Source organism: Ipomoea nil, unplaced genomic scaffold (genome assembly GCF_001879475.1).
Source record: "Ipomoea nil cultivar Tokyo-kokei standard unplaced genomic scaffold, Asagao_1.1 scaffold2279, whole genome shotgun sequence".
Taxonomy (NCBI): Eukaryota; Viridiplantae; Streptophyta; class Magnoliopsida; order Solanales; family Convolvulaceae; genus Ipomoea; species Ipomoea nil.
In genome coordinates this window covers 1,420,703-1,446,211 of record NW_017618707.1, presented here as the reverse complement: position 1 = coordinate 1,446,211, position 25,509 = coordinate 1,420,703, and the positions used below count along the sequence as shown (strand labels likewise).

Genomic DNA, 25,509 nt, shown 5'->3' with positions numbered 1-25,509 from the left:
TGAAGGACTGTTTTCAAACGAGTTTCTACTATTTATTTAAATTTTTTTATTAAACGTGAAATACGTTCTCATATTTGTATAACAAATGCATGTACGATTTGCATTTTTTTGTATTTCACGTTGGATGTGAAAAGCACAAGTTGTACTTGCATTTCTCAAATAAATATGACAAACGCAAGTACAACTTGCATTTGATAGAAAAAAAAAAAAGTGGGTACGCGAGTGGGAGAGCTCCGGCTATATTTTATACGATACTTGAGTGGTTCGTCTGTTTGCCTGCAAGGGAAGATAGAACCCAAAGTTGTATGAGTTTTACTACATATACTTCTAAATCTTACTTTCTCAATTTTACTCTCTGATGTGGCAGGTTATGATAAGCTATTTTTTTTATGTGAATCCCAATACAAGTGTGTAAATCAAAATTTTGTGTATGAGAATAAAAATTAAAAATAGAAAATGAGAGTACACATAGTATTTTCTTATCGGTATACGCTACAAATCTTTAGATCTAGTAGCAATGTACTTAAAAGTTGTACCTCCAGTATATGATTATGCTTCTGTGATTGACATAAAGTGACAACTGCTGAAACATAAGAGTAACTACACAAATGGTTTTTGTCAGATTAAAAATTTAAACTAAAGATAATTTTTGTGAATGTGGGACATGGTTTTTTAGCAGATTTTAACTCCTGCAAAGTTAAGTTTTTTTGTGGGTCCCAAATGAGAGAGAAATAGCAGAAGAGTACTCACTTTGTGCGTGTTGGGCACATATTCAGCGCCAACGGGCGCACGTCTTCTACATATGTTTTTTTTTTTTTAATTTGCATCAGAACGATCAGACTTTTTTCTTTCTTTCTTTCTTTTCTTCTCTTTGTCTCCTCTTTTTTCTTATTGGCACATAAAAAATTGTGAAAATTTTGAAGATGATGTGGGAAAATACTATGTGTACTACCATTTTATACTCCCAACTTTTATTCCCACACACAAAATCTTGATGTTGACACTTGTCTTGGGACCCACATGAAAAAATAGCTTATCAGAACTCGCCACATTAAGGAGTAAAATTGAGGGAGTAAGATTTGGAAGTACATGTAATAGAAATCGATGATGTGATTGCTCTAACTCCTCATATGTCACTCCGTCACTCCTCGCAGTGACCCAATCACACCCACGCGTGGGTTAAGGCAAGGTGATCCCATATCCCCCTATCTTTTTATTATAGGAGCCCCCGATCTCCCATTTATTTTTTACTGATGACAGCCTTTTGTTCTTCAAGGTTAATGTGCAAGAGGCCACTCAAATTAAAAACTGTTTGTTTGTGTATGAGACATTATCTAGGCAGGTGGTCAATTATCATAAATCTAGTATATGCTACAGTAACAATACATGTGAGGCGGGCAGGGAGGAGGTAGCACAGATTTTAGGGGTCATCCTGGCTCCTAATTTTGGGAAATATCTAGGCTTACCCTCTTTTATTGGGAGGAATAAGAAAGCAGTTTTTGCATATATTGAGGATAAAATCAAACAAAAAATTGGATCATGGAATAAGAAGCTACTGTCACAGGCGGGTAAGAAAATCTTATTGAAAAGTGTGGCTCAGTCTATGCCTACTTTTTCAATGGGTGTCTTTTTAGTACCTGTATCTATTTGCACGGCTATTGAGAGGATGATGAACCGTTATTGGTGGGGATTGGGTACCGACCGCGGCATTCACTGGAAGGCGTGGGATAGATTGTGTATCCCTAAGAAGTATGGGGGCCTGGATTTCAAAGATTTGAGAGCATTTAATTTAGCAATGTTAGGCAAGACGGATGCTTACCAACACTGACTCATTGGTATCTCGTGTATATAAAGCAAGATATTATCCTAAACATACTTTCTTTGAAGCATGTTTAGGAAATAACCCCAGTTACTGTTGGCGCCAGCTAAGGGACTAATATGTGGTGAGTGAGACGGCGTGTTACGACTGGAAGTTCTACTTTAATTTGGGAGCACCGGTGGCTTCAGGATGACTTTGATCCTATGATCCATACGGAGATGCCACCGCAGTTGGCTAGAGCTAAAGTGGTTGGCTTGATAGATTAGGATACTGGAACTTGGGATCACCATATAGTCTCATATATTTTCCAACCAAGTGATGTGCATCGAATCCTAAAGATACCAATTTTCCCAGAGTATGATGATGTGTGGTACTGGCATGGGGACCAGAAAGGATGCTATTCTGTCAAAAACGGCTACAAGCTAATTGTTGGGAACTATACAAGTAATAATGATGGGCATTGATAAATGGCTCACCCTATGGAAGCATCCCCGAAGTGGAAGACATTTCTATGGAGAGCTATAAGTGATATCCTTCCCATTATCAACAATTTGCTTATAAAGAGGGTGGATGTGTTTCCGATGTGTGCCATGTGTGGAATCAGGCAAGAGGACACTATGCACTCATTAGTATCGTGTGGTTATGCAAGTTCCATATGGGCTCAATCTAACCTTCTACTCCCCAATATTGTGACAAATATTTTCCATGAGTGGTTTAGTGCAATCTTGAATGTTCTAGACACTGATGGAATTATATATGGAGCTGCAATTCTATATCATATTTGGAGAGCACGGAATAGAAGGAATAGAATGGTTTGGGATGCCTGTCTACCACTACCCATGAAGCTGGTTGCCGTGGCGGCCACCACCATGCATGCGTGGCGACGTGTACACTGCACGTTTGCCGATCGGAATGCTGCTGACAACACTGCTGCTACCGCCACTGCCGGACCGTCACTGTCTCCACTGCCGGAGCATGCTGCTACGATGGACACTGCCGGCATACGGCCAAGGAAGTGTTACGTAGATGTCGGGTATTATCACGCCATGAACTCAGCCACGGTAGGTGCAGTATTACTCGACGCCGACAGAGGATATATCGCGGCGTACAGTGTCCCTTTACAGAGTTGTTTCTCCCAACTCATGGCCGATGCGTTCGCGTGCAAAGAAGCTTTATCATGGCTACGAGCACGTGGTGAACATGCTATCCAGCTTTATACGGATTGTCATACATTGCAGTGCTATCTATCCTCACCAGGGGCTCCACCCAGATCGTATATTGGTTATGCTATTTATGGCTGCAAAGCTTGCATGTCTACATTTAATTTTTCCTAGTTAATTCTATAGCTTCATCAGAACATTCTACGGCTATGTATTGAGACTCTGTCTCTCCAAACTTTATTTCAATTTATCTCTAAATATAACCACATTGGTTACTTTCAAAAAAAAAAAAAAAAAAAAAAATTAGTCGTAGAATCTAAACTAAAATTACTCTTTTGAAAAGGGAAGTAAGTTAGTGGCGAGCATCATAGATTTCCTTCTGGCTTCTGCCAACAGAGGGAATTAGATCGATCTGAGATTCCTGTCCGAATCGCCGAGTCACGACTCGCTTATGCAGCAAAATCCGCCATGGATCGAGTTTTGAAAGCTGCGAGAACCTCTGGTTCACTCAACTTATCGAATCGTTCTCTCAGGTTGGCCACTTTAATTCGCTAATTAATGCGTTTAGTCTTTGCTTTATTGTTAATCGTAATAACTCCTTTCAATTAATAATGTTCGTAAGGGAAGTGCCAGACGAGGTCTACCAAAGCTTGGATGCAGTTAGCGGGGATGAGAAATGGTGGGAGGTATAGTTACACAGTTCACAAATTGTTTTTGAGACGTACATTTGTTGTTTATTTGATGATCGAAATTGAAATTCAAAATGATCAATTGCCATTTCTTGGTTGTTCAGCTGCTGAATTTATTTTTTGTCATTAATTAAAATTGAAATTTGAAGTTTTAGACTGTGATTTCTAGGCCATAGAGCTTCACCAAGTTGTATTTATTTATTAAATATGTGACAATTTGAATTTGAAACTTGAAGTATTTTATTGTGATTGATGATTTCTAGGCAGTAGAGCTGCAGAAGTTGATTTTGGCTCATAATGATGTTGAATCATTGAAGGAAGACCTCCGTAATTTACCTATGTTAACTGTGCTGAATGTTAGCCACAATAAGCTTACATGCCTTCCAGCTGCTATTGGAGAGTATGTTTTTTCAACATGTTTGTATATAAAACTCATTTGAATTTGTTTTGGTTCAAAGTTTCAAAGAATCTTCAGCTTACTGGTTTGCCTTTATTCTATTTGGGCAGGCTTCAAATGCTCAAATCATTGGATGTGTCATTTAATGTGATTCAGAGTATTCCAGAAGTAATTGGAGCAGCAGCAGCTCTTGTCAAGTATGTTTCCATTCTTTTCCACAATATAGCTTTTGCAAAAGAATTGAGAAACTGAGCTAAGATATTTTCATTTATACATGCTCACTCCAGGTTTGATTGCTCAAACAACCAACTAAATGATCTTCCTGATTCCCTTGGAAGATGTTCAAATCTAGCAGAACTCAAGGTAGTTCCTCTTGATAATTGTTAAGGTTTCAAAAGTTTGGATACTTGAATTAATGATGCACTTTGTTTATTGGTCTCTGTGTCATTCCAAAATGTGATTGGTGCAATGATACTGATCATAAATTTCTGTTGTGATATTGTACAATTAATATTGCATAATGCCTAGGTGTATTAAATTTCTACCAATCCATTTGCTTTTTGATTTGGTAAGGTAATGGTAACTCTGCCATGTGTATGAATTTTGGACATCTTAATGGAAATTTTAGATATCATGACATCTTTTGTTGATAAATGTATGTTGATGTTTGTGCAACTTCTGTATGCTTTCTGTTTGATTTCCCTCAGGCATCAAACAATAATATTTCGGGATTGCCAGAAGATCTAGCAAACTGTTCAAAATTAATGAAGTTGGAAGTGGAGGTACTAAAGATTGATTTAATTAATTGTTTTCAATGAATTTCTTACTTTCTGTGCGCCCATTTATGAAGTTTTGTGGTTTTTAAGCTCATTACATTTCTTCATCCAGGGAAACAAGCTACCAGTGCTATCTGAGAATTTGTTTTCATCATGCACAATGCTTACAGAACTGAATGCATGTAAAACTGTCTTTTAGATTTATTTTTGTTTTTATTTTTATTATATTTAAATCTGGTTGCTTGATAATTTGCATTTACATTTGGAAACTTTTTCAGCAAAAAACTTGCTGAAAGGCATCCCTGAAAATATTGGAAATCTTACGCGATTGATTCGCCTAGATGTTCATCAAAACAGTGAGTAAATCAAAATTTCAGAGTTCTTGAAACAAATCTGTTTCACTTTTCCCATTCTCTAATAAAGATTGTTCATATTGAGTTTTGTTTTCTTATTATTGGTACTCTGCATTATTTAGGTACTTTTTCTTGCCTGGCCTGATTTACTATCTTATTGTTATAATTTTGCAGGAATTTCATCAATCCCATCTTCAATAAAGGACTGCTCATCTCTTTTGGAGTTTTATATAGGGTATCCTCCATGCCATAAATCACAATAAACCCACTTTCTCCTGAGATTTTAAGTGTAGAAATTTTTGCTATTCTGAGTTCTTACTTTGAGCATTCCTCTCCAATAGGGGTAATGCACTTACTTCATTACCAGCAGAGATAGGAGCACTGACTCAATTGGCATCACTTGATCTCCATTCTAATCAGGTGGCTATTAACATACTAAGAGATCCCCACACTTTATTCACCAGTGTTTTAGTACACTAAAAAATCTCTTACAGTTTTATGATTGATGTGGTTTGAGAATTACTTGCAGAATGCTTTGGTATTTATAGTTTCTTTCTCAAAGATCAGTTGGTGTTTTTGATGGGGCTTTGGGTGTTTCAGTAAATTATGTTTTTCCTTGGTTTGTAGTTAAAGGAGTATCCAGTGGAGGCATGTAAACTGCATCTTTCAGTCCTGGACTTGTCGAACAATTCATTGTCTGGTTTGCCTCCTGAAATTGGTATTGTCAGAATCTTTGAGGAATATTGTGGGCTTACTTTGATGCATAGCTATATTGTTAGATATTTTCATATTAAACTTACTTCCCATCATTTTGAAGTTTGTATTATGAAACTGAAATGCTATCATTCTGGTTTGCCCTTTCTGATAAGGAATGACTGGAAGGCATAAGGCTTCTGTAATGTTTCGTTCTTAAATAAGCTGATGTAAGCTGTGTCAAATCATGTCAGGCTTAATGACAACTTTACGAAGGCTTTTACTCGCCGGTAATCCAATACGAACACTTCGGAGGTTTGATTATTATCTCAATTGTCCTTTTGGTTTTCCCTAATATGGAAAAGCTTACTCAATTGTTCAAAAAGTAATTCAACTATTTGCCACCTTTCATCTTCAGCTCATTGGTGAATGGACCTACACCAGCTCTACTAAAATTCCTTCGAAGTAGACTTCCAACTGATGAAGGTAATTTGGTTCTAAACTAGTTTTGGTGTAGGTTTGAGCATTTTGCTCGTAATGGCCTTGCATTAGTTGTTGAGTTTAAATCCTCATTTAATAGTTCAAGGGTCTTAGCTAATAGATACAATGAATTTTCTTCATTATTATGTTCTTAATGTTTGACAACAGTTAACTTTTTTTCTTGTTATACATAAAAATGTAGAGTCTGCCGCTAAAACACCTTCAAAAGAGGATGTAATATCCATGGCCAGAAGGATGTCCCTTACTTCAAAGGTTGTTCTTTCTACACACAGTTGTGAATTCTTTTCTTTTTCCTTTCTTTGTGGTCTTCTCCCATCTTTTAATATGTTTTGGAGGGAGGTTTTGGATGTGAATGATCCATCACTATGGTCCATTTATGAGACTTTACAGATACTATCTTTTTGGACTATTGATCCGAATATCCGATCTCCTATATCTTATCCTGACCTATTATAGCTTAACCTGTTGATACTTGCACTTTAGTTTAAACATTTCTTACAGAATTATATTGCGAATCTCCTTTATCTAGCTTTTGTTTTTACTAGTCTTTTTGTCTTTCAGGAAATTTCTTTAGCAAAGCTTGGTTTGACAGCTGTCCCATCAGATGTGTGGGAGTCTAATGATATCACAAAAGTTGATCTTTCTGGAAACTCAATAGAAGAGCTACCTGTTGAGCTTTGCTCTTGTGTTGCCCTTGCGGTAATATTTTCCACTGTTTCCTATATACAGTAAAGTTCAGCAGTATTAAACAATATTGGAAGTCCCCTAGACATTGACTGCTTAGAAAACTTCCATGCTAAACTTTCAGCTAAATAATGATCATCCTTAATTCCTTTTAAAAGAATGGTATAATTTCTTGCAGTTCATAGGAACTTAAAGCCTATTTCAGATTTTCAGCCCATACTCATACTCACTAGAATTCCATCCTTACAGCTAAATTAGGAAAGAACCTTTGGATCTAATATGCTTATACTTGCAGCACAAGATTATTTGCTTTGTTTTCTTCAGAACTGTATCTCTTTTACCCCACTGATCACTTACAATAGGGGCTGGATTACTGTATCTCACACTCACATCTATTATCCTGTGCTATTGGATTGGATTGCTGTAGTGTATGTTGGTGTTTTTGAAAGGGGTTGAGGATTAGCATTGTACAATAAAATAAGTTTTGTTATGTCTTATACTCTTACTAAATTTTATCTAATTTTTTACATTTGCATAAAGGTATGCTTCTGAGCTCTCAAGCATGCAATTTTAATTGGTAACATAGAGTTGTTTGTTAAAAAAAAAAAAAAAACAAGTAATGACATTATTTGTTAAGAGTCTCACATTGAAAAATAAGAGAGAAACATATGGCTTATAAGGCCATGGGTTAGATTAGCTAATTGATTGGATTCAATCTTTTAGTCTGGTTTGGCTCATGTGCATTTCAGCCTAGATGAGTGACCTTGGCCCAATCATAGATTCTAACATTGTTCACTAAAGCACTAAAGAAGAGCTTGCAAGAGTTACAGTTCTGTTGCTAAACCATTATATGTTTTAACATGCAGGCTTTAATTTTATCAAAGAACAAGATAAAGGATTGGCCTAGTTCAATCTTGATCTCACTTTCTAGACTTACTTGTTTGAGACTCGACAACAATCCTCTAAGAAAGGTAATTGGTTTTAGTTCTGGAATCTTTATTGTTCCTAAAATGAAGAATGCAATGCCGCCTTTCATCTTAAAGTTGTATATTGCTCTAACGATAGCTGTAGGAGAATGATGCAGATTAAAGAAGGCCTTATTATTGTTCTTAACATGAAATTGAAGAGCATTTTTCCTCAAGTTAATTCTGCTAGCCTTCAACTTCAAAATTGGACAAATTTACTCACACGACTTTATTGATATGGACACTTTTGGTCTGATCATGGATTTTTCTTTAGATTCAGATGGAAAATTCAAATGTGATAATGTTTGGAGGGTATTTTTGTCATTTTATCCTCCAATCTCTCAATTTCCATTGCATGTTTGGAGCTAGAAATGTGTTAAAGAAAAACTCTAAATCCATAAATTATTAAATGAAATTGTTACGTGCTAGTATAATTTCAGATGAGTCCACGACAATTACCTGGCAGGGACCAAATGGAATTAACTCTTTTTCCTCTTTAAAGTTGTACATTCTTTTAGTGTGTGTGTGTGTGTGTGCCCTATTTGGAGTTTTCAGATGAACCAAAGCTGTGCTCTCTAGGAAAAAAGCAGTGGCCCATTATCTATTTATGATGCAGGATTCTGTCCTTGATGAATTTAATAAATTGGCTAAAGAACTTAGTTTCTAAATCTTATTCATAAATTACTATTAAGTCATCACATGATCTGCATTCTGCCCTAAGTTTTCATGCTGTAACCAATTTTAGAATAATGGCAATATTTAAGTACATTTGACCACCAATTGTTTGGTATATGGTCTACCTCCTGGCTCCTGCTTGTTTGGCCTAGAGGAGAAAGTTCAATTTTCTCTAACAATTTTATTTCTAACTTGGTTTGCTGATCCCTAGATACCATCAGATGGCTTTCAAGCTGTGGCCAAGCTTCAGATTCTGGACCTAACCGGCAATATAGGTTCTTTGCCAGAACATCCAGCATTTTCTTGCATGCCAGACTTGCAGGAGCTTTATTTGAGGTTTGTTTAGTAAGATGTTACATTCTCATAATCTGATGTGTATTTGGCACTTTGGCATCACTTTCATTTTGTGCACTACTCTTATTCTACATAACTGAGCAGAAGGATGCAGATATCTTTAGTCCCATCTGACATAATGAGCTTGAAGCATTTAAGAATTCTTGATTTGAGCCAAAATTCCCTTCAATCAATTCCTGAGGTAACATCTTTTGTCTGATTTAAGTAAAAGACTTGTTTTTCATTAAGTATTGCCCTATATATATGAGCAGGTATTGTGTGAGATGTGCAATACTTTTTTGTTAAAATGTGATACTTTTCTATACACTAATAAAAAATTACACTTTAGTTAAAAATTTTTACACATGAGACAGTCTTACACAAGACTTTCACAAAAGGATCAAGCCTTGTACAAGATGTATATTTTTTTTGCGTATAAATCAAGCTATAGAAACTTGCAACATAGACTATGAGTGTCACATTGGATTGTTAATTGATATACCATGGAGCATGGTCCACCTTTTTATACAAATAAAATTAATATATAAAAAATATATCATTAAAAAGTTCTAATTAAGATCTTTTAAATGATGCCCATATTGATATTTTTATATTTTAGTATTTTATTATAATTTAAGATTGGGGCAATGTCACTCAACTCGACTATAATGCACATGGGCCAAACCACACTAAAAGACTGAATGCAATCAATTAGCTAGTTTAGCCCATGACCTTATAAACCGGTCATTATACGGTGGACCATGGTCCAAAAATGGCACCGTCTTTAAGTAAAGACCAAAAAAGAATAAATCCCGTATTTTTTGTGTTCAGAACAAAATAAAACTACAGTGTATCTAAAATGAAATTGAATAACTTGTCTCGCATATTGTGTTTATATTATCAAATGAAACTGTATTTGAATTGAAATGATACTTTAGTTGTGTTGAAATGAAACTGCAATATGTATAAAATGAAACTGAATAACATGTCTCACATATTGAGTGTATACTGTCAAATAAAACTGTAGTTGAATTGAAATGATACTTTAATTTTGCTGAAATGAAACTACAATATGTAACAAAAGAAATTGAATAATATGTCTCACATATTAAATGTATATTGTCAAATGAAACTGTACTTATACAGTGTATATAAAATAAAATTAAATAACAATTTCACATATTTAAGTATATATTGTCCAATGAAATTGTAGTTGAATTAGAATTATAATTTAGTGGTGTTGTAATAAGACTACACTGTGTATAAAATGAAATTCAATAACAGGTTTAACTGTAATGACTATTGTATGTATAATGTCAAATGAAACTATAGTTGAAACAAAATGAAACTTTAGTTGTGTTGAAATGATACTACAATGTATACAAAATGAAACTGAATATGTTATACAAACAGAACTAATTACGCGGAACGGGTGGCCCGTTTTGGACCATGGTCCCATTAAAAGAAATGACACTGTTTTGGTCCCATTAAAAGGAACGGCACCGTTTTGGACCAGGGGTACACACAGCTGTGTGGACTATGGTCCAAAACGGTGCCGATGAAAAGAAACGGCACAAATTTACCCTTATAATGGGGGAATCTTAACAGTTTTAAATTAACATACCATTATATTCAGTTACTATATTATGTTCATTTGCAAAATGCAGTTAGTTCATTTTTACAATAGAAATACATGATTATACTAATAAACATTAAATAAGTTCATTAAGCAAGCACTACAAGTTCATTTTCAAAATACCACATGTTCATTTTCACAAATGTAATCCAACTATATTATAATGTTGGATCTCAAATAGATAAGCGTTGTAGGTTCATTTTTACAATACTTTTATAATATTAATTAATACAACTACATCATAATACTGCTAAACCTAAACTAGATTCATTAAGAGAATATTAGGTTCATTTTCATATGTAGAAGGTTTATTTTATCAATATTGCAAGTCCATCAATAAACAACTAAAATTCAAAATATATTAATATGAGTATCATTCAAAAGATGTCAATGAGATATTTTTAATAATATATTTTGTAACGTTGATTTTATTGACTATGCTACACACCCCTAATTTAACCAATCACAAACCAACCCTCTATGATGTGGCAAAATTCTACATTAATAAAATTAAAATTAAAAAAGAAAAACTAATGCTTAGGATTTTGCCATGTCATGGAGTGGTTGGTTTGTAAGTGGTAAAATTAAGGGTAATTAGCAACAAAAAAAAAGTGTAAATGATAATATGCAAATTGATGTCATCTTAATAAACCTACAGTAGTATAATATTGAACCATAATCAATGATGCTTTTTAATGAACTTACAGTATTATAATAATGAACCATGGTCCATGATATAATTTGACTGTCACATATGCAGATTTTATCCACAGATTCATAGAAGCTTTAGATCTTAATCCTCTACTTTGTTATATTTGACTTGGCTGCAGGGAATGAAAGATTTGAATTCTCTTACGGAGCTGGACCTTTCAGACAATAATATTTCTTCACTTCCACCCGAACTAGTAAGCACTAAGCATACAAAGCTTCTATATCTAGAGAGCCATGACTGTCAATTTCTTAAAAGTGCACAGTATTGAAAGCATGCGGATATGAGTTATTGCATTTCTATTCTGGTTTTCTCAATTCTGTGAGACAACATATACTTGCTTGTGTAGACCTGGCCCTTTTTTAGGGCTTGATTTAATCATGTCAGAAACGATGGTAAAAACAAGATCCAGTCAAAAGCTTTCAATCAGCATTGCATCTCTTTCCTTCAAAGCATGAAATTGCAAAAGAATGTTAAGTTTCTAAATACAAAGTTTATCTTTCTGCACATTAACTCATTGCTTTCCCAAAAATGTATGTTCGTAGGGTTTACTGGAACCCAGCCTGCAAGTGTTAAAAGTTGAGGGAAACCCACTGCGGAGGTACAGTATTATTTTCTTTGATATTGTGCATCCTGATTATCACAAATAGTCAAGGTCAATTAACAGATTCTTTTCCCTTTTTCCACCCCCAGCATCCGAAGGACAATTTTGGATAGAGGAACAAAAGCTATTTTGAAATACTTAAAGGACAAAATTATTGAGCATTAACACCTTTAATCTGGTCTGAGTTCTTTTTGGAGCTTTACTTTTTGGGTCAATGTGAAAGTAAAAATTGTATCTTTAGCCTTGTATCTTTTATGACCAAGTTTCATATCAAAGACCATCTGCAACTTCCTTTTAAACTATTGATGTATCTTTCCTGTGTGATTGTTTGGGAAAATAGATAACTATTAATGTTGTTGTAATTGGTGTACTATGTACTGAAGTTCAATATGAGAATATTGCTGATGCCTTTGCAATTGGCATAGTATTATGAACTCAATTTCATTAAGCATGGTGTACTACAATAATAGCGATAGTGCAGAAATTTTTTGTACCCCATTTTAGTACTCAAATGATTTCTGCCATTTAAGTACTAAACTATTGCTATTGTTGATTACTTTATACAAGCTTGTGAATGGTGCAACTGTCAACTAAATACAAACAGCAGTTACAGCAAAGGTTATTGCTGTCGGCCTGTTAAATAGATAAGTTTTACAGCAGCTACGTGCCTGTTGCTTTGACGTTTTCATCATCATTTGTGCCTGTTGCTTTGACGTTTTCATCATCATTTTCACCGTCCCGCAATAGTCTGAATTTGATAATCTTTTGAAGCTGGGTTATTGGATTTACTTGCTTGACTGATGCTTGCTTAGGATCTGCTATGCATTTCCCCGAGAAAAGGTTAGCATCAGATGGACCTGTCTCTTCATGAACCACTGGAGGGGCATCTGGATGAAAGAGCTTTATTAAGACAGATGATCATTGAACCATTGGCTCAATATAACAGCCATTAAAATGACGAGATTAAGTGTTGACAACAGACACAAACGGAATATAACTCTATTAATTGAGGTGACTGAATGAGCATAGTGAGAGCAAGGTGCAAATGACTTAATATGGTTCTAGAAAGCAGCAAATGGATCAAAATATTTTTGCGAATGATATATGGATATGAACCTTATGCCAATATGAAAACCAATGCTATTCCCCATGTGTTTGAACCCCATTTTTCTAATCCTCTTAACCGATTTATACATGATATATGAGGGCATACATAATCTAGAATCAAGATTGCATGTGCCTATATACATGCCAGTTAGCATTTTGATAAATATTGTCACATGAGGGCCAATATCTAAGCTTTACAGCACAATCTCCTCATTTTTCAGTTAAGGTCTCCAAGATTAGCACCTTGATGTAGGTTAATAGCAAAATTTGTGATGTAGGTTAATAGCAAAATTTGTAATATGGCTCACCAGTTTCACCAAAGACGAGGCATGTTCCAATAGTCTCCACATATTCCCCTACCTGTAAAAAAATCAAAAGGGAATTATATGAGCTCAGAAAATGATTCAACTACACACCACACTATGATATGAAGAGGGCATGTGCTATTATACAATGATTTAGTCCAAATTGAAACACACTACTGTTTCATGCCAATGACTCAATGAGGAACTTGGGACATGCTGTTTTTTTTTTTTTTTTTTTGGGGGGGGGAGGGGGGAGGGTGACGAGAGAAACCCGCAGCCACTACCCGAGGGGGTGTGCACTTGCTAAACCCCGTCTTGTAACCCTAGCTGGCAAAGGAACACAAAGAGATAAACCAATCTAGGTTGCCCATAGTCGACAGGCTCAAACCAATAAGGTTGAGATTCGAACTCGTGGTCTTATGGTTAACAAGTCTATATCCTTAGCCAACTTAGTTGGGGTTATCCTGGGATATGCTGTTTTGTTGTGCTAATGAGGCAAACAGGGAGGAGGGGAAGGAGAGTGAATGGACATTTTACAGAACATATCATTATGCTATTCTTTTTTTTTTTTTTTTTTTTGAAACACATGATTCTTGGGAAAAAAAAAAAAAAACGCATGGCCTAAGGCAGCTTGAACAACTAAAAACATGTAACTTTTTCCAAAATTTGACTACAGACAACATTCCAACCCAGAGAAAGTTGGAGTTATTTAAAGAAAGAGATTAATCAAAAAGTTAAAACTCGAGAACTCACCAGCTTGATTTTTCCATCAATGGTCAAAATGGGGTTCAACGTATCAAGGCCCTGCATTATTTATTAGAATACATAGGTGTCACAAAATCAATACAAATCTATGCATAAATAATTACAGAAGAAATTAAAAGTATTTATAATACAGTATATAGGAAGGAAAGCAACAAATTCATACCGAAAGAACATAGGGGGCGTTTGGGGGAATTGAAATTTGATCAGAAACACTGTCAAGATCCATCAATACATACTCTTCCTCCTTCAATTCATGATCATGCCGCTGAAAATTCTGCTCCATAACTATTTAATTTCACCTTAAATATCCACAAAGTATCCGTGTAAACAGGGTTCGTAGTGTTTGGCGGAGAGGAGGAAGCAGAGGCTACTCAGGCTAGGGTTTTGCTTCTGCACTGTGCGTCTCTCCCTCTCTCTGCAGGGCTGGAAGCTAGGTCACTTTGGTTTGAGACTAAATTTTTTATTTTATGAAAAAGAGATTTTTAAATGTGAAATCTTTTTCATAACATTTTTAATTTTTAATTTTATGAAAAGATTCTCGCCAAGGAAAAATCGTAATTAGCTAGGTTTATATTTTTTAATTTGAGAAAATCTTTTCACTAATTTGATAAAATAATAAGCTCTAAACAACAAACGATATAAAATGTCCCTTTTACGATTTTACTTTTCATTTTAACACTTACTTCCTACCAAATCTAACGAAAGACAATTTTAACTTAAAATTCAATAGTTGGAGAACCACTTTGGATGCAATTAAAAGTCAAGGAACGAATTTGAGAAAAAGTCATAGTCGGATGACATTTTGGAAATTAACTCATTTTTAAAATATTTAAAGTAGTTAATTAAATATTATAATCATTTATATTTATTAATTATCAGTAGACTAATTGACCTTATTATTAAATAATGAGTTAATGCTCAATTTAGTTATTGACTTTAATGATTTCTTTGATTTAGTCATAAATCATATGTTGTGCTTAATTGGATCATTGACTTTGTTAATTTTACTTAATTGAGTCATTTGTTAAAATAACTTGATAATTTCACCTTTCTATTGATACTCAATTTAGCCATCGACTATAGTAGTTTTGTCTAAATTAATCTTAGACTATTATTGTTTTATCTAATTTAGTCATCAATTATAGTGCCTTTTATCGATTTAGTCATTAATTTTAACAGCTGAGAACTCAATTGGATAAGATCATCAAAGTCGAGTACCTAATTAAACACAAAAAATTGATTAGGACTAAATCAATGAGTAAATTGGATATTAAATCATTAAATAATTGTATTATAATTAATTTGACTCAGGTTAGAACCGTTAGATGATACCCTTATTATCCAACAACAAATAAGTTTCAAATAATTTAACAAAATATGGCAAAACGGTATGCATTACTATTTTTTAAAGGAAAAAAAAAAAAAGAGAGAATTAAAAATCTTTTTGGGATTTGTTAAAATCGAGGTCGTGAAAAACTGGCGCGATTGGAATATAATCATCCTAGTTGGCAAGTAATGTTTGTCTGACACGGAATTCCACAAATTCGCTTACTTGGGCTGTCTGGGTGCGCTCCACGTGTCACCCCACTCACGACACCTCAGCTTCCGCTTTCAGCAACCTACGGACATGTCTTCGCACTGTCCAGAAATCCAACACCGTTTTTTGACCGATTCAATTTCTTGAAGTAATAATTAAGAAAAGAGTTCGGTAATTGAATTATTAAATGTTTAAAATTTTCTAACTAAAATCAGAAAAATCTGTTAAAATAATAAAGAATCGGATTTCTGGGGAAGATTCTTCTCCTTCCTTACTAAGATTCTAGACAGACAAAAGCTTGTGACAGCCAAGAAATGTGGCCATAAAAGCAAGCTCAACCAGTTGGACATTTTGACATTTTTGTCTTTAGTTCGCTCTCCATTTTTTTTTTTGTGGGTTTTTTGAAATTTACTTTTTTTTTTTTCTTTAATTGCGGCAAAAAGTTGAAAATAATCGGCACTCATAAAAGCTTCACCGGTCGCTTTCCTCTTCTCCTTTTCTTTCTTTCTTTCTTTCTATATATATATATACGTATATATTACTCCAATGACTCCGCTACTGAATTCTCCGTTCTTCACATACTTGAGATCTCGCAAACCCCTGGGTTTCTCTCTTTCTGTTCTGATTTTCTTTGAATTTTGGCTTCCTGTACGGTTTTGAGATCTGGGTTTTTAAAATTCTTTTGAAGCTTTACTTGGAAAAGTTTTGAATTGGGTTTTCACTTTTCAGCTTTGAAGGTTCCGTCTTCTGATGATAATTTCACTGAATCCACGATTTTCGTATTCAATTTTGTCGAATTTCGTTAAATCTGATGTTTTCTTCATAAACTGTCTCAACTGTCTCCGATTTCGCCTAAAAATTTGATAGCTTTCGTATTTCTGGGATTTTTTTTTTTCTTTTTCCGATTCTGGGTTTTACATTTTGTGGATGAAAATGGGGGATAAATTGAGGTCAGCTTCCATGGATGACTTGCCAGTGCATTTGGTTCTTGAAATCTTGACGTCGGGTCGATTGAGCTCTGTTGATTTAGTGAGTTTAGAAATGAGTTCGAGGACTTTCAGGTTAAGTCATGGGATGTTTCCTAAAGAATTCAGGTCTTTGGTGGAATTCGCTGCTTTTCAGCTTTGTGTCTCGCACCCCATATATGCTTCTCTTCAATTCAGTGCCCGGAGAGAGCTTCTGAATCGGTGTAACGATAATTGGAAACGCGTTCTCAGATTCTTGCAGTCCGTGAAGCAATCCTCTGACATGGTTGAAACCTCTGCAGGCAATGTACTAATTCTTAGAAGCTTTTGTCTTTTTGTTTATCCATCATGAATGTGTTTTTGACATTGATCATTTGTTTAAATTGAGGTTTTAACTGCATAGGAACTTCCTTATATTGATTGTTGTGCTGAATTTGTTGTTTTGAAATAGCAAAGTATATCTATATTACCCTGAAGTACTAGGTGGAAGAAACATATTTGTTGTGATTCAGATATCAAGGTCTTGTTGTTCTAGTTTCTTGGTTATGGGTGATTATGGCTCTGTTTTGCATACTTAGCTGAAAAGTTAGCTAAATAGCCTGTTTTGGAGCCTACTTCGGGTAGTATTTCAAAATAAGCTGTTATTTTAAGCTCTCTATTTTTACCGAACAGAGTTTATAGCTTATTTGTAGCTTAAAATAAGGTATATGCTCTAAAATAAGTTCTATCAAACAGAGCTTATATGTTGTGGGCTATTGAGGGTTGAGTGCATTATTGCTTATTACTACATGTCATTGGCAGATGCAAATTAAGAGCGGAAGATATCACACCTTGTTGATTAATGATGCGGCTGTATACTCATGTGGCTCGAGTTTATGTGGTGTTCTTGGTCACGGGCCTGAAACAACGCAGTGTGTGGAATTTACACGCATCAGCTTCCCGTTTCCTGTACAAGTCATCCAAGTTTCAGCCTCCCACAATCATGCCGCTTTTGTGACCCAGTCTGGAGAGGTAAACACGGTCCATATTTAGCTATTTCTTCTTATATGTAGGATAAGTATTAGCTCTTCGGATACTTGTTCATATCATCATTGACAGCTTGTGTCATGAGTTCCTTTATTTAACTCCATTGGATATTGAGTTTACTATGTTTTATTCTTGTTTTTGGGTATATTTGCTGTTTCCTAGGACTAATGTCTCATATGTATATTTATGTAGGTATTCACTTGTGGAGATAACTCATCCTTCTGTTGTGGGCACAGTGATACAGGTCGCCCTATATTCAGGCCTCGGCTTGTAGAGGCACTAAAGCATATACCCTGCAAACAGGTAGATATACCTCATTATTCCGTTCTACTATAGACACAAAGGTTTCGCCTTATTTGCAACATAAACATGGGAAGATGTAAAACTTTGCTTTATATAATTTATTATTCATATATAGAAGCAAACCTGTAGCCATTATCCGAGGGTGTGCACTTGGTAAACCCTACCTTGTGACCCTACTCGGCAAAGGACCAGAAGAAGGTAAACGAGCTTACGAGCCTAGATTGCCCATAGCTGACAGTTCAAACCAAGAAGGCCAGTAGGCTATTCCCGCTAGGAGCCAAACTTGTAACCTTGTGGTTACTAAGTTAACAATCTGACCAACTTGGCTGGGGTTGAATATGCAGCTCATGATTGTTGAAACTGGTTCAGGTTGCGGCAGGTCTGAGTTTCACCATGTTTCTTACGACACTAGGCCACGTCTACACATGCGGGACAAACGCACAAGGTCAGCTCGGTCACGGTGACACACTGGATAGGCCAACGCCTAAATGCGTAGAACTGCTTGCATCCAATGGCCCTGTTGTTCAAATTACTGCTGGCCCGAGCTATGCCCTTGCTGTGGCAAGCGATGGGTTACTCTACTCTTTTGGTTCGGGCACCAATTTCTGTCTTGGCCACGGGGAGCAGCACAATGAACTTCAGCCTCGTGCAATCCAGTCGTTTAGGAGGAAGGGCATTCATCTGCTCCGTGTGTCTGCTGGCGATGAGCATGTTGTAGCACTCGATTCCAACGGATATGTAAGTCATCAAACCGTAATAAATTGAATAACGGATTCTTTGTCTGTTCCACTAACTGTTTATGGTCTTCTATCGGTTATTGCAGGTGTACACTTGGGGAAAAGGTTATTGTGGTGCACTCGGGCACGGAGATGAGATCGATAAGACTACTCCAGAACTTGTCGACAACCTTAAGAGCCACCTTGCCATTCAGGTTTTCTAAATCTCTTTCACTTCTTTATAGGAATCATTAACTGAGATCGATAAGACTCTTCCCCTCTCATTCTTGAGCTCAGCCAAAAATTGGTTTGGTTTCGATGATAGGTTTGTGCCAGTAAGAGGAAAAGTTTCGTGTTAGTGGATGATGGTTCGGTGTTTGGCTTTGGGTGGATGGGTTTTGGTAGCCTCGGGTTCCTTGACAGAGGAGTATCCGATAAAGTTGCAAGGCCTCGGGTCCTCGACAGCCTGAGATCCCATCACATATCCCAGATTAGCACCGCCCTGTACCACACCATAGTAATCACGAGTCGCGGGCAAATCTTCGGGTTTGGAGATAACGAAAGAGCGCAACTTGGAATAGATACGCTCCGGGGATGCCTAAATCCTACAGAAATTCAGCTGCAGAAAGCATCACCAATGTAGAATACTGGTAAAAGTTTAAGTTGATTTACCATTAGGAGTTTAGCCATTGTCATACCTATTTCATATCATTCCAAGAACTAATTGTGGTGCTGTAGTTCTAGGATCTGTTGTGAATTGTGACTGTTTATGTTCACCAAAAACAACTTTGTTTCCTATTTTCTTCTTGTTTTGCACTTGTACTATCTTTACAAATGCAAGTATGCAAGGATATTTTTTATAAAATAGTCTTTTTTTCCATGGTTGCAAAAATCAGTCTAGACGCCCGCCTAGGCATCCTTAGATCGTGGCGATTTCTCTCCTAGGCGCCCGCCTAGCGCCTAACTCGGCTGACTCGGACACTTAAGTAGCCGTTTAGCGCCTAACTCGACCTAGTTAATTTGTCTAGTAATCGAGTTAATCCAGTGAGCTCGATCTTGCTAATTATTATTATTATTATTATTATTATTATTATTATTATTATTATAAATATAAAATATGACATATATACACCCACACACGTGTACTATTTTTTTTTTTTTTTTAGTTAGCCGCATAAGCGCCCGCCTAGACCGTCTAGGCGTTAGGTGCTACTCTGGACGGCATATGCAACCAGGTTTGTTCTATAGTTTTTTCAATCTTTTTCAACACAGAAAATTAATGTTTATTTGATCGTATCCATTTAAAATGGTAGCAGAGGTTTGCAGTACATTAGTTTGCATGCAAAAATACTATTATAACCTTATATTTCTAGAATCGAAATTGCAACTCTTCCTAAAAAAAGATTGAAAATGTTGCTTTTGAAGTTGAGTTGTGATACTCAAAGAAAGCAATGTTCCTTGAAAACACCAAACTTAACATTATAGTGAGGAAGTTGAGGTCTGAGATTCTTCCAAATACTGACGAAAAACCCGCAAGATGTTGGAGAATGTCACAATTCCGACCAGGCTCCAATCATCCTCAATCACCCAAACATAATTAACACGATTTGCGATGGCCTGGATCATCACCGCCGCCAGAGAGCTGCCGGGATGGCACACGATGGCCCCCGCTCTTCTGCTCATCCTTAACGACTGGCTACTGGAGGAGTTGCCGTCAATGTAGGCCATGAGCTCCCCGGCGGAGAGGGCGGCGACGGCGGCCGCCAGAGTCTCGTCGCAGGCGGCGAGGGCGGAAGGGGAGATCTCTCTGATGAGAACGCCGTCGTCGTCCACCACCGCCACCGAGGTTTGATCGGCGAGGGAGCGGTGAATGGCCTTCAGAGCTGATGACGCCGGGGAGTGGTACCCGACGGCTGGGAAGTCGGCGGCGATGACCCCCAGCGCGTGAATGGAGAGCGCCGGGAGGGGCGAGAAAAGGCCGATTGAGCCCAGAAGATATCTCATAACATCTTCTTGAGTTAACCAGCAGAATTCCTGGGCGTTATGAATGGTTGTGATGGTTGAAGGTGTCTTCTTTTGCAGAACAAATTTTCTTCTTGATGATGATCTTACTCTCTCTATAGGAACTACAAGGTTCTGGACACCTTGGGCCATCAAATCAATGGCTTCTACTATGCTGCAATATAATCACATTAGCATTTTAATTAGTTGGATTAATTAACCATACAATTATGTTATGTAATCTCTATATAAACTTGCTTCTCATTAAAAAAAAATAAAAAATTTACTCATTTTGTCTAGGTGTGGTGTGTAACATGTTGTTGTGTGTTGAAAAATATATTTTTGAGATTAGTTACTCGACTCTTAATTTATTGATTTGTTGTGTTGAAAAATATATTTTTGAGATTAGTTACTCGACTCTTAATTTACTGATTTGTCCTTAGTTATTAAGTTGTTCACGCGCATCTCAAATTTAAAGATTTAATTATAAAATTGAGATTTAACATTTGGTCGTTGATCTTGCAAAATTTATGTGGTCCATATTAGTCTATAGTTCTCACGGGGACTAGTTATCATTTGACCCCATATACACACACATTTGTGATTTTGTGTATAAAGGGTATTCCCAAGAACTCAACTAGTATTAAGGAATCCTAAAAATGATTATTTCCTTACAATGAAAATAGTTCATTTTTAAGAATGTTATTCATAGTTACTCTTTAAAATAAAATGTCAAAATAAACAATAGAATGGGTCTATTCTTAAAAATGTTATTTCATTCATGATCCATTTTATAAACAAAAATTGCTGCAAGTTTCTACTAATTGGATGATCGATGGAATTGATAAATTCCTTCACTCCAATCACAAGGGAAGCCAATTATTTTTACTACTATTTTCTATGAATATACTTATTAGCATTCCGGTTATGAATTAATTATATTCGAATAGGAATTTTTTTTTTTAAACAATTATTTTTACTCTTGTTCTCACAATTATTAAGTCATTCTACCATTTTTTTTTCTTAAATATCATTTTTGTCACATTTAGTGCATGAATTTAATATTTTATTACATATGGTCCTTCTAATAAATTTTTTTATATAAAAAAAGTAAATGTGTAACACATCTAATTAAGAAGTATACATGTTGACTATCTAAGAGCCAAAGTGGTTATGTAGTTCCAAACTGAAAATGAGATATATTTCTATTAACTTTTCTCTCTCTCAACATTCTCATTCTTTCACATCACATTATACTTGCAGTAAGTATTACGGAGTACTTTTTTAGTATTAGTATATATCACATTTTCTATCATAACCCAAACACTCGTCTCATATAGATAAAAATATGTGAGACGACCTTACAATAGGCTGACTATGTTAAAAGTGAAAATAGTAAATAAAATTTTATCAAAAACATTTAAAAAAAAAAAAACAAAACAAAACAAAAAAGAGGATATTATATATTCTAGTAGAGTAATAGTACCTGGAAGAAGGTTGGACGTGGCGAATGGGAATGGGGCCAGGGATCTGAGAGAGCAAGACAGAAAGCGGTGCTGCAAGAGCGAGACCCAAAGAATTGGAAGGGGAAGAAAGATTCTCCTCCTCTTCCTGCACTTTGCAAAGGTAAGAGATGATATCAACCATGCAGATTTTCCCAATGCACACGCACCCTCCTGCACCTATGTTCTCGCCGCCGGGAGAGTGGTCGCAGCTCCACACGCTGATGGCGGCGTCCTCGCCGGAGTTGAGCGCCGCCAGGGCGTCTCCCACGCTGCCCGACGCCACCGACAGTGACCTCAGCGCTGGCTTGCCCAGGCAGAGATCAGCTACCTTATGACCCAACAACCCAGTTGCCATGCAATTAAGTACAAAGAGTTAGAGAGAGAAAAGAGTGTTTGGTTGAATTGGTTATTTTGGGTTGAAGATCAGAGTTGAAGCTTACTTATTAAGGAGAGTGTTTAGCTTGGATCTCCAACTACACTTCAATACCTACCCCCACGCACTCCTCACGCTCCCCACAACTAGTTTTCATTTCTACATTATTAATTAATTACACCAACAATATAATGTTATTTTTATTCACGTTTTCTAACTAAGTATTTTAATTAATGACTTACATGTTAAGTATCATAATTGCTACATATTTGGGATATCAATCTTAGCTCGAAATTGATGAGATGATCCGATAAAACCTACAGAATCTCAATCATTATTGCATGGACTATGGTCCACACAATTGTGTGGACCATAAATAAAAGGTATATTTTTAATATACTAAGAGTACATTATTTATGTACATAAGGTACATTTTTTAAAGTACATTTTTAATATACTAAGGGTACATTATAAAATGTACCTTCAGTATAAAAATAATGTACCTTTAGTACAAAAATAATGTACTTTTAATATATTAAAAAGAGTAAATACCTAAAATGGTCCCTCGACTATAGCTAAATTCACAAATTGGTCATCGACTTTCAATTTCAACCAATTAAGTCCTTAACTTTGCAATTTTGACACGATTTGGTCCTCCATCTATTTGACCATTTGTTGACCGTAATCGACGATCTCCAGAAGAACCTTCAGCTCTCGTTGGAGCACATGGAGGCCTCTAGGATGACGTTGCACCGGTTCAGAAACACGTAGTCTTCTTCACTCTGGTACGAACTCAACTACATTGAATTCAAAGGGAGGATGAAGAAAGGCGACCGGATTTGGTAGATTGTTTTCGACAGTGGATTCAAATGTAACAGTGCGGTCTGGAAATGCAACCGGAACCTTAAAAACCCGACAATGAACCATGAAATTACATATATATCCTCAAAAATCACAGTCAACAAACGGTCAAATATACAGAGGACCAAATTTTGTTAAAATTGCAAAGTTAAAGACTTAATTGGTTAAAATTGAAAGTCGAGGACCAATTTGTGAATTTAGCTATAGTCGAGGAACCATTTTGAGTATTTACTCTATTAAAAAGATACCTGATATTCATGGTCCATACAATTGTGTGGACCATGATCCACACAATAATTTGCCACAAAATCTTAAAGTTAGGGCTCAAATATTTTAGTCCAATAAAAATCAACCTGATAAGCCTGAAACAATAAGCCTAGTGACCCGAACGGGCTAGCATAAAATTTAGTGGGCTAATTCGATAACTAGAGTCACTTAATCATATTCTTACCCCATTCTCTAGCTACATAGTTCTTCGAGACTGTACTCTGTTCGGACCAGAAGACTTGTAACACTGACTTATCCAAAAATATTGACAACTTTTTGACTTTTCGTTCTGCCTCTACTAGTAACATGGATTTTTTTGCACCTATTAAGCAATTTACCTCATTCATAATTCGTATGTGATGTGTAATACTATAACATGTCAATGCTAGAGATTTCAAAAGTGATTTAGATCGTACTTAGGTTACTTACATATCTAAACACATTATGAAATGCCAACTTATATAGTGTTAAACTTAGATTTAAGATTAGTGGTGGAGCTACTTCATTAAGTGGGTCAATTGACCCTACTCAAATTTTGTTATTTAGTGCTTTTATATATATATATATATATATATATATATATATATATATATATATATATATATATATATATATATAGAATCGCACTCAGGTGCGAATGCTTCGCCCAGGCGCGAAATAGGAATGAATTCTGTCCGTCCACGTGTTCAGATCTAATGGATGTAGAGATGACCACGGTTCCGGTTCGAACCGTATGTTCGAACCGGAACCGTGACTGTGCAAACCGGAACTGAACCGGAACCGTTCGTACGGTTCCGGTTCCGGTTCTTAACTGGAACCTATAAGGTTCCGGTTAAGGTTTGTAAAATCTTGGAACCGGAACCAGCGATTCCGGTTCCAAACCGAAAAAAATTAAATATTATAGTATTATTTTAATTTTTTTTTAAAATAATTCCGGTTAGAACCGGCGGTTCCGAACCGGAATCGGAACCGTGGTCACCCCTAAATGGATGAGAAACACTGATTTTTTTTAAAAAACGCGGTGGCATTTTCGTAAATAATTGAACATCGAGGTGCAAGTAAAATGTATTACAAGTGCATGTAAAATGTATTATAGGTGCAAGTAAAAATTTACACTGAGCATCAATACTAAGTGCACCTATAGTTATAAGTAGTTGCAGCTATAGTTCTAAGTAGTTGCACAAATAAGTATAAGTAGTTGCACCTAGGTGCATGAATATTTGCGAGTGGTTTTCAGGGGTATTACTACCCGCTGAACTCAGATCAATGAATGTTAACAAGGCAAAATTACATGCACTTATAGGTGAAAGTAGGTGCACCTATAGTTATAAGTAGTTGCACCTATAGTTATAAATAGTTGCACATATAGTTATAAGCACACCCAGGTGCATGAATGTTTGCGGTAAGTGAATGCTAACAAGACAAAATTACATGCACTTATAGGTGAAAGTATGTGCACTTATAAGTGATTTTACTTGCACTTCGATGTTCAATTATTTACAAAAATGTCACCGCATTTTTTTAAGTTATTAGATCTGGACACGTGTCGCGCGCTGATTCGTTCGCATATTCCTTTCTGGGCACTTATTCGCACCTGAGTGCATCTATATATATATATATATATATATATATATATATATATATATATATATATATAAAAGCAATAAATAACAAAATTTGAGTAGGGTCAATTGACCCACTTAAATGAAGTAGCTCCACCACTAATCTTAAATCTAACACTATATAAGTTGGCATTTCATAATGTGTTTACTTAGATTTAAGAT

General features: G+C 35.8%; 5 protein-coding genes across 7 annotated transcripts; 3 read left to right on the top strand and 2 right to left on the bottom strand.

Moving 5' to 3' along the window:
• The first annotated feature begins 2,286 nt into the window (after positions 1–2,286).
• Positions 2,287–3,153, top strand: LOC109150403. Its single transcript, XM_019298312.1, has one exon. The coding sequence runs from the start codon at positions 2,287–2,289 to the stop codon at positions 3,151–3,153; it is 867 nt and encodes a 288-aa protein (XP_019153857.1).
• Positions 3,154–3,303: 150 nt separating this feature from the next.
• On the top strand, positions 3,304–12,410 carry LOC109150568 (plant intracellular Ras-group-related LRR protein 6). 2 transcript variants are annotated; one of them, XM_019298505.1, is made up of 21 exons: positions 3,304–3,512; positions 3,602–3,665; positions 3,932–4,068; positions 4,176–4,262; positions 4,353–4,428; positions 4,773–4,847; positions 4,954–5,023; positions 5,120–5,197; positions 5,369–5,429; positions 5,536–5,614; positions 5,822–5,912; positions 6,142–6,202; positions 6,306–6,373; positions 6,570–6,640; positions 6,950–7,087; positions 7,939–8,043; positions 8,924–9,048; positions 9,151–9,247; positions 11,512–11,586; positions 11,936–11,991; positions 12,084–12,410. In XM_019298505.1, the coding sequence occupies exons 1-21, from the start codon at positions 3,448–3,450 to the stop codon at positions 12,157–12,159; spliced, it is 1,755 nt and encodes a 584-aa protein (XP_019154050.1). In that variant the 5' UTR covers positions 3,304–3,447; the 3' UTR covers positions 12,160–12,410. The 2 variants fall into 2 exon arrangements, with proteins under 2 accessions (XP_019154050.1, XP_019154051.1); XM_019298506.1 differs by lacking the exon at positions 3,932–4,068.
• Positions 12,411–12,491: 81 nt separating this feature from the next.
• On the bottom strand, positions 12,492–14,607 carry LOC109150570. 2 transcript variants are annotated; one of them, XM_019298509.1, is made up of 5 exons: positions 14,335–14,607; positions 14,160–14,210; positions 13,410–13,461; positions 12,689–12,881; positions 12,492–12,652 (listed from the first exon to the last, which is right to left on the bottom strand). In XM_019298509.1, the coding sequence occupies exons 1-5, from the start codon at positions 14,452–14,454 to the stop codon at positions 12,646–12,648; spliced, it is 423 nt and encodes a 140-aa protein (XP_019154054.1). In that variant the 5' UTR covers positions 14,455–14,607; the 3' UTR covers positions 12,492–12,645. The 2 variants fall into 2 exon arrangements, with proteins under 2 accessions (XP_019154054.1, XP_019154053.1); XM_019298508.1 differs by having other exon boundaries at positions 12,492–12,881.
• A 2,006-nt stretch (positions 14,608–16,613) lies between these two features.
• LOC109150569 (ultraviolet-B receptor UVR8) lies at positions 16,614–19,579 on the top strand. Its single transcript, XM_019298507.1, has 6 exons — positions 16,614–16,980; positions 17,475–17,684; positions 17,892–18,002; positions 18,372–18,740; positions 18,826–18,933; positions 19,044–19,579. The coding sequence occupies exons 1-6, from the start codon at positions 16,636–16,638 to the stop codon at positions 19,359–19,361; spliced, it is 1,461 nt and encodes a 486-aa protein (XP_019154052.1). The 5' UTR covers positions 16,614–16,635; the 3' UTR covers positions 19,362–19,579.
• Positions 19,580–20,117: 538 nt separating this feature from the next.
• On the bottom strand, positions 20,118–22,657 carry LOC109150358 (CBS domain-containing protein CBSX5-like). Its single transcript, XM_019298262.1, has 2 exons — positions 22,206–22,657; positions 20,118–20,894 (listed from the first exon to the last, which is right to left on the bottom strand). Exons 1-2 carry the CDS (start codon positions 22,577–22,579, stop codon positions 20,198–20,200), a joined length of 1,071 nt encoding a protein of 356 aa, XP_019153807.1. The 5' UTR covers positions 22,580–22,657; the 3' UTR covers positions 20,118–20,197.
• Between the last annotated feature and the right edge of the window lie 2,852 nt (positions 22,658–25,509).